Source organism: Rhineura floridana, chromosome 5 (genome assembly GCF_030035675.1).
Source record: "Rhineura floridana isolate rRhiFlo1 chromosome 5, rRhiFlo1.hap2, whole genome shotgun sequence".
NCBI classification, from domain to species: domain Eukaryota; kingdom Metazoa; phylum Chordata; class Lepidosauria; order Squamata; family Rhineuridae; genus Rhineura; species Rhineura floridana.
In genome coordinates this window covers 164,653,607-164,667,053 of record NC_084484.1, presented here as the reverse complement: position 1 = coordinate 164,667,053, position 13,447 = coordinate 164,653,607, and the positions used below count along the sequence as shown (strand labels likewise).

The window sequence follows — 13,447 nt, the reverse complement described above, 5'->3', positions numbered from 1 at the left end:
ATACTTTTAAAGGCTTTATTTTGGGTGAGAAAATTACTTTGGTTATGCAGTTGTTTTGGTACTGTGTTTTATAAGTAAAAAACCATCATTCGCTGCTTGTTTAGATTTCTTTGGAATGTGTGGATTGTATTTTAGTGTGCTTGCATTGCAAAACAATAATATAAACAACTTATTTTGCTTTTGCATCATAAAATTGCCACTAGGGGCCGCTGAGGGTTTTCTAGTGAATCAGATACAGTTTTACAAACATTGGAGAGACTCATCTGAATGGAAAGTAGCTTATATGTATTAGAATTTAAACATACAAACAAATAAAAATGCTACAGAGTAACTATTGACATTGTTTCACTGTGGGGCTTTGTTCTATCCTTGTATCCTCATTTGCTGTAACTCTCCATGCCATTTTTAATTAAGCAAGGGTGAATGGAAAGAAACAGTATTTATGGCCATGCTTGTGTAATATGAATAGGCTTTTTATTCTACTTCTCAAGTCGGTCAAAAATATTGCAATCAACTGTACACCATATCCGCATGATTATACATTGCCATCCTTTGACCTCTAACTTTGTTTTAAAGGTTCAACCAGATTATAAAGATTCCTAAAATTCCATTTTTAAGCTTTATAAAAGATCAGTATTCCAGTATGATTTTGTACCCTATTGATATCCCTTAAAAATAAATACAATTTCAATTCTAAACCTAAATATTGCAGTACAAACTACTGTGTTTGTATGTATGTCTATTTTTGAGGTATAGGTTCTGTTTAACTCTTCAAATAAAATTCATGGCCCTACAATAAAAATGATTGGACTGATATCCATTAATTTTTTTTATCCCAGAGAAACCAGCTTAAATGGTTGTTATTTATAAGAGATAAGGTGAAATATTTTAATAAGACTGAAATTAAAGAAGCAAAAGCATTCTTAGTTTGTGTGCTATGATGGTTTCCAGCAATCGGCATTTAACACATTTCTGTGCCACCCTTCATTTCTCAAGGTGATTGATAATGAAGCTAACAATTTGTTAAATACCTTTAAAATAACTTAAAACAACCAATACAGCAGCAGACAAGGCAAATGCAACAAGCTGGTATTAATGGCTAGCAAATGCCTGGAAAAACAAGTGGGGTTTTGGTAGGGATGGAGTTCGGTAGCTGGTTCCTGTCTATTTCAATTGTGACAGTCTGGCTTTCAGTCACTGATCCACCATTTTTTGTTTCCAATTGTTTGCACAATTGCCAATTCGCAGATTTTTTTCAGCAAAAAAATAACATAATTGCTAACAAAAATGCTAATGAAAATGCTTATGCACTGAGTTATGCATCAGTTTAGAGGAAAGCTGATTACAAAGACAATAATGTAAAATTTGGAGCAGATTTTTTTTTAAAAAGCCATGCTGATGACAGCTGTGATTTGCCGCAAGAAATCAATGCCGATCCAAAAACAATGTGAATTGTCAGATTATGCGCTTGTCTTATTTCACTCTTGCCAGGGGCCATGCTTATTCAGTTGTCTACCCCAGAGGCTTGCATAAGTAATTTCTGTCGAAACTTACAGCACCAGACTTTTGGAAAAAAATCTTTAACTAAATAGACTGAAATTAGAGCTAGACAAAATCCCAGGCATGTGGCTGCCTATACATTTGATATACCACCTGAAAACTGAGTTCAGCCCTGTGTAGAGGTGGCACCAAAAATGTGTAGTGTGCAACAACTTGCAATACTGTTCTAGTCCTGAAATCTGTGACCACATATAAACTCTGATTAAGAATATTGGCTGGTTTTGACATTTTTAGCACACCTCATCGTATTTTGTATCCCAGAGACTTGAAATGACAGAAAAGTTCTGTAAATGCTATTCTTTAAAAATGTTAAAGTTACTTATAAAATGATTCCAAATGGCTTTTTTTCCTTTTGATTTGGGAAAGGGTGTGTCAATAAGCACATCTTGATGTTTCTTCAAATTGCAAACTTGAAAATCTCTTACTACTTTTTACAAAACACTTTACAAAAAACTAATCCAATTTTATCTTAAACTGTTACTGAATGAAAAACTTGACGGAGCAGAAATGTCTTGGTGATATTCATAAGTTGTTTACTTTTCTTTTTTTTAGGATTTTCATCAAGAAGTGAATGAAATAGCCCATACAGAAAGTGTTTGCAGTGTGGACAGTCTTGAGGCTGGAGAACCAAATGAAAGTTGTGCAACACCTAGTGAAACATCTTTTTTATCTGCACAGTTAGACTCTTCAGTCCACAATTCAGAAGAATTACAGACTAGAAATAAAAGTTTCTCTGATGAAACTGACAGGACTTTTTCTAAAAATCAGCATGTAAATAATTGGCTTATAAATTTAAATACCTCAAATATTCAGACAGCCTCCCCTTTTCATGATATTTTAATTAAATACAATGTTGTACCTTCTGAAGAGGACACATTCAATCCTGAACAGAAATCATCTGTTCAAAGTTCGTCTGAACAAAGAGAGGCTGAGAGATGTGCTTCTAATGATAATCTAACCTTTGCACAAAATAAAAGGGAAAAGAAAAGCTTTCTGTTGAGAGGTCAACCTTCAGGAACAGTTAACACAGAGGGCCCAACGTTAGTGACTGATATCCCTATACTGAAAATAAACAAAGCTTGGGCTGACCCTGATTCTTCTCCAACTGTTTCAGTACAAGAGAAAAATTCTGAACTTCACCAAAACATCAGAAGCTCATCAGCACAAGCCTCCAGTCAACAAGCAGCAGTCCCTGTAGTCTGTCCCAAAAAGTGGAGTTCCACTGCCCCATACAATAACAGCTTCTTAATAAATTGTATGGAGAAGGGGAAAGAAGCTCATGCAGCAAGATGTACTGAAGATATAGACTGTGTAACAAATGCTAAGGATGAAAATATTGTGGCATCTTTGTTTGAAGAGATGTGTAAAGACAGTATTGATCAACAAAAAGCCAATGGAGAGAACAGAATGACTGAAATTAATTTATCTGTGCCTCACGGAGATTTCACAGCCAGTTTATCTCATCTTGACCAGCAGGGGAGTAATCCCAATGAAAGAAAAGTAGTGAAATTGCCAAAAAGCATTTTGAAAAAAGAATCTAAATACGAACTTGGTCATTTCAAAGCAGTAGTTGTAAACAGAGGGGTCAGATTTGGGAATCACCCTGTGTCTTCTGCTAGAGACAGTGTTGAATTGGCAAAAATAAAAGGGAAAGATGCAGATATTCAAAAGAATTGTAAAAAACTTAGGTGGTTTGATGAAATTAACAGAGTAATGGAAGCTAAAGATGATGAAAAGTGTTCAGAACAAAGTATCACTGAAATACCTCAGGCACAGCCCCAATCACCTGGTTCTCAAATTAAAGCTGCCACTTCTAGAACAAATGTTAGAAGCATTCCCTCTTGTACTCTCAATTCTGTTTTTCCAGAATATCACCAGGAGAATTATCAGGCATCTGTAAAACTTGCTACCATTGGAAGCTCAGAAAGAGATAATGGGATACGGAATGCTTTTTTATCTACAGGATATCATGTTGCTAAACAGGCATGGATGGCACCAAAAGGTGAAGAAATGATGCCCCTTCTATGTAACTGTGACCCGAAAAATCCAAAAAGCAATCCACACAAAGGTAGAACGAAAATGATCAGAAGACCAAAATCTGCCAAAGCCCCATCAACTTTAATAGCTAAAAATCGAAAAGGTACCATTATCCGACCACAGTCTGCTAGCGAAGCCACAAAAGTTATGAAAACTCAGGGCAAAATCATGGCACCTCACCCACCAAGTAAACCTACACCAGGCAGAAGACCTGATGAAAATCCAGCAGACAGTGTGTATCAATCAGGAAACCTTTGGAAGCCTCACACAGAAACTGAAATTAGTCACTTTTTAAATGGAAGACATATTTTGCCCGAAGGTCAAGATTTGTGTTCATATACTACAGATTCTCCATCTTCAGGTATTTCTGGCCATTCGCAGATGGCCACAATGCGACCATCTTATAGCATATTCACCTATGAGGCTTTGACAAAGACTAAGGCAAATACTGCTCAATCAGTTACCCGGTGCAATAGTTTTCCAAAAAGAAGGTCTGTGTACTCAGAAAATGGATTATGTCCAGATCGCACACCAACTGATGAAGAAATCACTGTTTTGTGGCAAGGAGTGCATCGTGCACTGGCTCAAAAGGATTGTGCCGCTGGTAAGATTTATCTGTTTTTGACTGACTGGACTGCCTTCAAGTCGATCCCGACTTATGGCGAGCCTATGAATAGGGTTTTCATGGTAAGCGGTATTCAGAGGTGGTTTACCATTGCCTTCCTCTGAGGCTGAGAGGCAGTGACTGCCCCAAGGTCACCCAGTGAGCTTCATGGCTGTGTGGGGATTCGAACCCTGGTCTCCGAGGTTGTAGTCCAACACTCTAACCACTACGCCACACTGGCTCTTGTTTTTACTGAACAAAAAGGTTTATAAGATTGTTTTCAGTTCCGATTTTATCAAATATACAAAGAGCCCATTCAGAGGGACTTAGGGAGAAATTGAATTTCAGGCATATTGTGCCAATCCTACATATATACAAAAGGGCCCAGCTTCTTTATGTTTCGCTTTTCGCCGTTCCGCTAATACAGCAGTTTTCAGTTACAGTAGGGCCCCACTCATACAGCACTTGTTCCACTTTCTCAGTGTTTTTCAGGCGTCGGGCACCATTTTATTGCCGGTGTTCCTCTTTTCAGCGGGGGTCTGGAACCTAACCCACCACGAGTGGGGCCCTACTGTATATAGCCCTCCTTTCCACCCAGTAGGAGCCCAGTCCCTGACACACTTAAACCCTTTTAAAAATGAGAATGACTTGCCCAGCCTTGATAAATGGTGCCACAGTAGATTAAACCATGGTGCATTTTTTTGCCTGGGGAAAGAAAGCTCCTTAAGAGTTTTTAAAAGTAGATCTCCATCAAGCCATCCCTAGTGTTTCAGATAAAAAACAATCAAGCCCAGCTCTGGGTCTGTGGGAGCCATCGGTAAGCTGCCTTCAATGGGCCCTCCCCAGCACCTGCCACCATTTGTGTTCCCTGATGGTGGCAGTGCTGCAGCCACCAGCCTCACCCTACCAAGTGGGCTTATTCAGCAGTGGCACTGGGCTGTAATGGGATGGAGCTGAGTAGCCTATCAGCTCTGATTGACACCTGGGAGACAAAATGTGGTGGCCATCACTTGCCAAGAGGAGCCGAGCAGCTGCTTGTCCCCCAGCAACCGCCAACGCCTTCAGGTAAACTCACTCACAAGTGGAGGGGGGAGGCTGGCAGCTAGAGGAGTGTCAACCAGCAGCAGGTACTGGGGGGAGTCCAGGCAAAATATCACCCAAGGCACCCCAACAGATGTCCCAGTATGCTGAGTGCTGATACCTGATCTATAAATAACCTAAAGCATCTTGTTTAAAATATTTTTATGCTGCACTTCATTATACCAGATTTCAGGGTGGTGTATAGCAGAAAACAAATACAAAAAAACACAAAATGTAATAAAACTCTAGAACAGACTAAAACTTGTTCAATTACAGAAATCAAGAAGGTGGGTTTATTGCACCACAGGTGTCAGCCAGTGCTCCCACCTTAGTTCTTTCCCACTCAAACTCCGCTGCATTGAACGGGTGGCTCACGACAGATGCTGTTGGAGATTGCTGATTCATAGGGTCGCCATAAGTCATAGTCGACTTCAAGGAACATAACAACCAACTATGGAACATAAGAAGTACATTTGTTTTCAAAGGTGAGAAATCACCTTGGCTACTTTCACTTTTGTATGTGCCCTTGGTATGGGAAAGAAGTCCCATAGACTAAGTATTGTCAGATTTTCACTTTCCAACTGTATGAAATTACCCTAAGCTTTTGTAATACAAACATTCTTCGACTATAGCACAGGAGATCTGGTTAAAGAAACAGACTGAGCAGATCCTTGCCTCATTGCCTCCACAAATTGCTACCCTGGGCTCCTTCTGGGAAGAAGGATGGGATATAAATTTAATAAATAATAATAAAATAAATAGTCACCCAGCACAGCTCTTCAGAGTGTGCTGTGAGCTGCTGACATCTGCATTGTTGGATAGAACCCAGGATCTCTTGAGACCCTCTGTGATTTGAGGACAAAGTCGCTCACTTTGTGAGCTTGACACCACAGTTGATGCAGCTGCATGTGAGGTTTCCAATGCTCCATCAAGCCTTGTTCTGTAGGTTCAGTTTTAGAATCAAGCGTCTTGTCCACATCCCCAAGCCTCACTAACTGAAACTCATCCAACACGACAGGATGAGACAGCATTGTGGACACCTCTTGAAACTCATCCACTATAACTGTAGAGTCAAGGTCCTAGTGGATTCAAGTGATTTTACTCTCAAACTTCTTTGCAAACAAGTCATAGCGATCCTTTGCTGGTTTCACCATCTCCTTTGTAGGAGAATCTCTCCTTGAAATTTCTAAAATATCAGAAGCCCCACTCCAGTGTAGCTGCCCGTTTTGTGGAAAACATCTATATTGAGATATGACAGGCTCCTGTAGTTTCTGGAAACAGTTAAGATTATTGTGTTTCAACAAGCAGTTCTAGCTGGATGGGGGAAAAGTATAGGTCTCTGCCTTGTATGTTTTTGTATTGTTTTAAACTTATTTTTACTTGTTTCACTTGTTTTGTTTTATGGCTGTAAATTACCTTGACATTTATATGAAAAGTGATAACATAAATTAATAAATAATAATCATTCATAAATAACTGTTAGCTGATGTAACAGACTGCTGTTGGTGAGCTTCCTGCAAATGACTGAGTGCTTTGCCTCTCATCTAACAAAGGGCTGGTTCACATATGAGCCAAGATCCACATTAAAAATGCTGCTTTTTCCATCGCAATTGATTTTGACAGTTCATATACGTCTGCCCTCGATACTATTAAATTGGCTGTATTTCTTTTGAGCGTTCACATGCGTTTGCGTTTATTGCTATCACTGTTTCCTTGTTGCCGCGCCCACACATTAGAATGTTAACTGCGGAGGCGGGGAAGGGGCGGTGTTTCCCTAAACGAAGGGAGGCATGGCCATGCTGCGGCACGTCAACAGCAAGAAGGAAGGATTAGGCTTTCACATTAGCCCTCCATGCAGCTGTGATGCAGCCTCGCGGAGGAAGGGCGCTTGAAAGGGAATTGCCTACAGCCGTCCCCCTTCCCTGCAGTGCAAGCTTTCTCCCATCCCCCCAGCTCCCACCCTTGGCTGTAAATGTTTATAGTGTGCAGTGTGTATATTTTTGTGTTTGTGTGTGTGCACACAACCTCTTTGTGAACGAGAACAGTTGCAATGGCTTCTGCAGGAGCTTTCCCCGGGCTGCGTCCCAGCTGGAAAGTGTTAGACCCCCCTCTCCTTCTCCTTCCAGAAAACCAAGCGCATCCTGGCGCATGCTATGGCAAGTCCTGCTCTCTGGGCTGCATCTCTTCCCTCCTCCTTGGTCGCGGGCAGCTTTCACGCTGGCTGTGGGGAAGGCAGCCTTCGCTGGCTGGCAGGACTGCTTGCCGCCACCGCCGCCTCGAAGGGGAGGGGAGGGGAGGGGAGAGGAGAGGAGGAGGGGCTGCTTGCCTGCCTGCGCCCCGAGCACAGGCCTAAAATACCCGCCTGGTCTTTTCCCCACAAACTGGCATGGAGTGAAGCGGCTCCTTCTCCTCTCCCCCAGCAGATAGAGGCACAGGGGGAGAGTGGTAGCGCAGTGCCCCTTCTCTTCCCTCGCTACCCCTCACTGCCCCCACGTGGCTCACAAAGTAAAATACCTCATAAAGTGACTGGAAGTTTGTCTGTCAGCAGCAGGAAACAAAATGATGTCCATAGACACTGTAAGGGGGCGGAGAAAGGGAGGATCTAAAATGGTGAACAGCGGAGGATGCGACCACACAGCAGGTTGGCACCGAGGTGGGTGCGGATTTTTAAGCCAATTTTGGATTTTTATCGCATTGATTTAATCCAGATTAAAACGCAAAAGCAGCTGAATGCCCTTGCGTTGGCAAAAATGTCATCTAAACGGTCCAAATTAAAAGGATCTGCAAAAAGCATCAAATCCACATTATACAGGCATCTGATCACGCCCAAAGTCCTAGCCGATCTGCTTAGACTTGTGGTGCTTCAACATTTCAGTTATGAAGGGGGAATAGAGGTGCTTTGAGTGACTGTTTAACTTGCACATTCATACATTCCTCTGGTTTCATCTTTTTTGCTGGTGAATTAAGCTTAGTTGCAAATTTACTCCATAGGCCTTAAAGCAACTAGGTAAAAAAAATAGTTGCTTGTAAAAACAAACAAAAAACCCCACACACAGAGCAGTCAGATGCTCTGGTTTATAGAATAATTCCTGACTAAGGGACCAATCCAAACTCAAGATCCACTGGGATGAGTAAGACGGGGCTATGCCAGCATAAGACCTCAGCCCTCACTCAGATGGAAATACACCGGTGTAAGTCCCTTCTGGCTCAGCTGAGGCTGGTGTAAGCCACCAAACAAGGGCATTCTGGGAATGTGGTAGAGGGGGAGGGGGGACTTAGGCTAGAACCAACTCCATTCAGCTCAGTCACATGTCCTAGCAACCCGGGTGAACTTACACCAGCAAAAAGGATGATGGAAGCCAAACTCTGTTTTAAAGGCTTGTTTTCTCTCACCAGACTTGGGCCAGCTCAGCTGACAGCAGCCTTGTTCCTGATCATAGTTTGGATCTGTTGTACTTTACACCAGCTAATTTAAGCCAGTGTAAATTACAGTGGGTTCCCATAGATAGGATTGCTTCCTAATTTCTGAACCGTTGGGTGATGTTAATCAGCCTGACAATATAATTTTAAAAACTTGTTCTGTATTTGTTCTTCCTTTCAGGAGACTCACAGCATTGTGCTACCCTCTGCAATAATGCAAATAATGGTGACTTGCAACCCACTCGACCTAATGTGTCTCACATCACTATTGATGGTGGCAATCTGATGGGCAATGTTAAATCAGGTGTTAGGGTGAATCCAATTTTTTCTTCTCCACCAAGCAGTAAGGTTCTTTTTTTAAATCAGATTTTGTTATTTGGGGAGGGGAGCAAGAATATATTACAGGCCAAATTTCATGCATCTTAAGTCATAAAATTTAGGTAGATATCTGTCCTTTCAGCCAATGAGCCATGTGTACAAATTTGGATTGAACCTGCACCTCAGCAATTCTATATTTTCTGCATTGGCAAATTTTGGAAAATAAACAATGATATTGTAATAATCTAGGCATGTATGATTGGGGAAATTTTCTAAATGCTGAGAGTCCATATTGATAAATTAGAGTATGCTGGTGTATTGATTCTGAAGCGGTTTCTTCTGCAGTTTACATGCTACTTGAGGACCATGAATTCCAAATATTACTTCAAACTATTATTGCTGGAGTAATTTTTACAATACAACAAGAGAAAATTAGAGAATTAGGGCGGTATCCAACTAACCTTTTCCATGATCAGCACAATGATTTCTGCTTGTGCAATGGAACTCCCACCCACTCCCATGCACCTCCTAAATCTGTTCTGGGTGTTCCCCTAACCCTCCACAACAGATTTGGAGAGGTCTCGGGGTGCACATGGGGAGAGGAGTGGGGAAAGTTCTCTTGGCAAACAGAAATCCTTCCACAGACAGAATGAGTTAGTGTGCATAGAAAATAAGATAAATTAACAATTGTGTCTTTAACTTTTAATCCCATTAAAAATGTCCTTATTGATTAAAATTTGCTCCTACAGATAAACTAAAGCTCTAGTTGAATAGTCTGCCAATTAAAGACAGTGGCTCTAGTTATAAGCAACCTCAAGGCTGGCCCATAACTTAGTGGGAGAGCATGCTGCATGCAGAAGATCCCAGGTTCAGTCTCCAGCATCTCCTGATAAAAGAACTTCAGACAGTAGGACTAGGAAAGCCCTCTGCTAGAGACCTTGGAAAACTGCTTTCACTAAGACCCAAACTAGATGTGATGGTAGAAGATCCTAGATTGGACAATCATAACTAGATTGTCCATGTTTTTGTAAAGGGGAAATGGAGGGGATTTGAATTAGGTCCATGGAGCTAGAGAAGGTTTTTTATTGTTTTTTTCACACTGCTTTTCTGATCCACATCTCTCTCAAACAACGCATACCCAGAACTACAAATTTGCCCCCGAGGAGAACCATTTAGGTACCATACATGCAAGTTTGCCATCTAGCTTGTTCAACATTACTAATTTAATTCACAGGTAAACTCAGGTTAATCAATCTGTGTATTCCTTTTTCTGCATGTTTGTTTATTTATTATGCTGCTTTTCCAGTATGCTTTTCTTTCCTTAAGAAAACATTAAAACTACAATTTTAAATTAAGTACAAGACAAGATAATCAGGTGTGTATGTTTTTGTGGGACTTTTAATCATTTTCAGCTGCTATTGCCATTGCAAGACGAAAACAAAGTAATGAAAATAATGAAAACAAACGGAAGACTCTTTTAGAACAAAGGAGACAAATGGCGGCCTCTGCAGGATGGAAGTCCGCTAGTGTTGGACAGGTATATCTGATAAATTGTTGACTGAAAATTAAAAAAAAACTGTCTCAGGCAAGTGGTTTCTGTATTATGCAGTGAAAATTATATGAATAATATACTAAAGTAAATAAAAATGTTACCCATAAAATCTGTTTGTCTTCTACTGAAAGTATATCTTGCCCCCACCACCCTGATATGCCAGAATGTGGAGAGAGGGGTTTTTATATGTTATAAAGCAAATCCCTTCATGGAGTCGTTTCACAAATAACTGTTCGTATCTAAAGTAGCCTGAACATATTTACATTTGGAATCTGTGCATGCATTGCACATCAGCACAAAGCCAGAGCAGTATGTGGGAATCAGTCTTAATAAGTACAGTCTATTAAATTTTTCTGATATAGTTTAGTATCACCACCATCATAAGTCCACTACTATACAGCAGCAGATATAATAGATGTGGTGTTTTTAAAGTCTTTTTCAGGATTTGCTTTTCATTTCAGAATAATGTTTGCTTTTCTGGATCATGAAGTGTCTAGATTATTTTAATAATTTATAAATCATTTTAGTTACATTTTTCAAGTAGTCTGAAAATAAAATCCTTTTTTTAAAAATAGAATATGGCACAAGCTGTGAAACGAGCACCATCTCAGGGTGCAAATGAGCCAGCGCAAGCCATGGGTGGCATCAGTAATTCTGATGAAGGTAATACAGCATGTTTCAGTCTGACTGTGGCTATGAATAACTACCTTATTCTTTGCTGTGTATCGTGTGTCATTCTCAATTAAGGAATAGTTTTTAATTTTGCAAATAAACTCTCATTTCTAGAGTGCCTATAGAGACAAGTACATAAATCAAAGAAAAAAGCCTTATACACAAGAGGAGGAGGAATAGTGAGAAATGGTAAAAGGTGAAAAATTAGTTGGAGAAAGCAAGAGTAAAGAGGCAATTTTTTAATTGGGGATTTAAATACAGCAACAGAAGAAGCCAGGAGAAAACGCATCCGATGATAAGAGGCAGCAAGGGACAAGCACCACAAAATGGAGGTTGTAGTTTTGGAGTCATGGAAGATGAGGGTAACAAGGTATTCACCTTGGCTGTGTACAGAGAATATCTGGCATAGCTGTTTTGTTATTTTTAAAATCGGCATTACACAAAGGAGTTCTGACAGGATTAAGAAATGAATTTGATACACATAAACTCAAGCTTGCTAATTCTGCTCTTGTTACGTGTCACAGAAACATTACATAAAAGAGAACGATGCCGTTTTCAAGATGAATGATAGTCTGTGTTGTTTGCTTTCCGATTTCAAAGCTGGGGGAAACGTTTCTTTCTAGCTCTCGTGTGCTTCCTCTGCATCCTGTATAGCCATCCTCAAGTATAACTCTAATGATGCCAGAATGGATGTTCTATGAGCACAAATATAAATAAATAATAGTATGTGAAAGATACATGAACATAGGTTCTTAACAAAGTGGAAAGGATGTATAAAAGGTGGATATTAAAATAAATAGACAACAATAGCAAATCCAGATTTTTTTGTTTCTTTTATTTCTAATCTGTCTTGCTCTCCTACGGTATGCATTTCTGTTATTAGTTTCAGACAGTACTACACAGTTTCTGCTAGCAGAAGACTTAGCAAACATGTCAGCTACAGAAAGTGAAATCTTGACTGGCTTGGATGCAGCTCAATCTTACAGACAGACTGTGGTGCTAAACAGACCCCCACGGCAAGGAATGACTGCATTGTCCCTTGAAGAGCACAAAGTTCTTCAGTCACTCGACCGCATCAATCAAAGGCTACTTAGTAAGTATTCAGTTGGTTGCTCTGAACTGCATCAGTGTAGTTTGGTAAGTCGCCTATCAGCTCAACTCTTTACCTGTCTTCTTGGTAGTAGGTCCCACTGGGTTCAGGGACCCTTACTCCCAGGTAAGTGCACATAGGTTTGCAGCTCAAGTGTAAATCAGTAATATAGGCAGAACAATCTTTTTTGCCTCCCGTTGCATTGTCTCCTGCTTTTCAAATATACTGTGCAGTAGTCTAATATGTATTTATTTAGTTTCAAGACCATGTGACAGTGGAAGTGCTGTTGCTGGCTATTTTTTTGTTTTGTTTCTGGTACAGAAGATGGAAATGTGACTCCGTTTACAGCAATATGACACACATGCTAGCAACACATGGCAAGGCCAATTTTGGCTCGTATACTTTAAAGCAGTTTGGTGCTTCTGTGGAGATGGGGGAGTAGTTTCTAGCATGAAGTGGTTGTGCAACTGTAATTTGGAGTATTTGCTCTGTCAAGCAGAAGTCCACATTCTTATAAGGCCAAGAGCATCCAAATTAGCTTCGCTAACCTAACCTAATCAATTATCCAAATAGGTATGATCTGAACAATTTTGTATCACCTCTCTTTTGTTTTGGGACCAGGATGTTGCGCTACTTATACTTTCAAATACTGTTTTATAACAGATGTGGTTAGGCAGGGAATATTGACAGGGAGAGAAGTATTAAAGTACATAATCCTTTGTCATTTGCTTTTGAACCAATACCTGTCATAAGACAAGGTACCTCATTCTACACCTGTTGAATGTTCAACACAATAATGAAGGCAATGATGGCCACCAGATCTATGTCTGAAAGAAAGGGCTGCTAACAAGGGGAACTGATTAACAGTGCTTCTGGCTGTGGTGCTCACTTCCTTCCTTCCTTATTTATTTATTTATTATTTTATTTATATCCTGCCCTTCCTCCGAGCAGGAGCCCAGGGCGGCAAACAAAAGCACTAAAAATCCTTTAAACATAATATAAACAGACTTTAAAATACATTTAAACAAAACAACTTTAAAAACATTTTTTAAAAAGCTTTGAAGACATCTTTAAAAAAAGGTTAAAAACATTGTTTTTTTAAAAAGTTTAAAAA

At 40.1% G+C, this 13,447-nt stretch overlaps 1 protein-coding gene across 4 annotated transcripts in view; it reads left to right on the top strand.

The window, feature by feature from the left end:
* CEP126 (centrosomal protein 126) overlaps positions 1 to 13,447 on the top strand; it is a 40,493-nt gene that overhangs the window by 24,972 nt on the left and 2,074 nt on the right. For 2 of the 4 annotated variants that reach the window (XM_061628755.1, XM_061628757.1), the window contains 6 exons: positions 2,113 to 4,201; positions 7,827 to 7,934; positions 8,883 to 9,044; positions 10,432 to 10,556; positions 11,147 to 11,234; positions 12,127 to 12,336. In XM_061628755.1, coding sequence (XP_061484739.1) covers positions 2,113 to 4,201; positions 7,827 to 7,934; positions 8,883 to 9,044; positions 10,432 to 10,556; positions 11,147 to 11,234; positions 12,127 to 12,336 — 2,782 coding nt within the window. The remainder of the gene's footprint in view (positions 1 to 2,112; positions 4,202 to 7,826; positions 7,935 to 8,882; positions 9,045 to 10,431; positions 10,557 to 11,146; positions 11,235 to 12,126; positions 12,337 to 13,447) is intronic. The other 2 variants (XM_061628756.1, XM_061628758.1) reach the window with 2 other exon arrangements.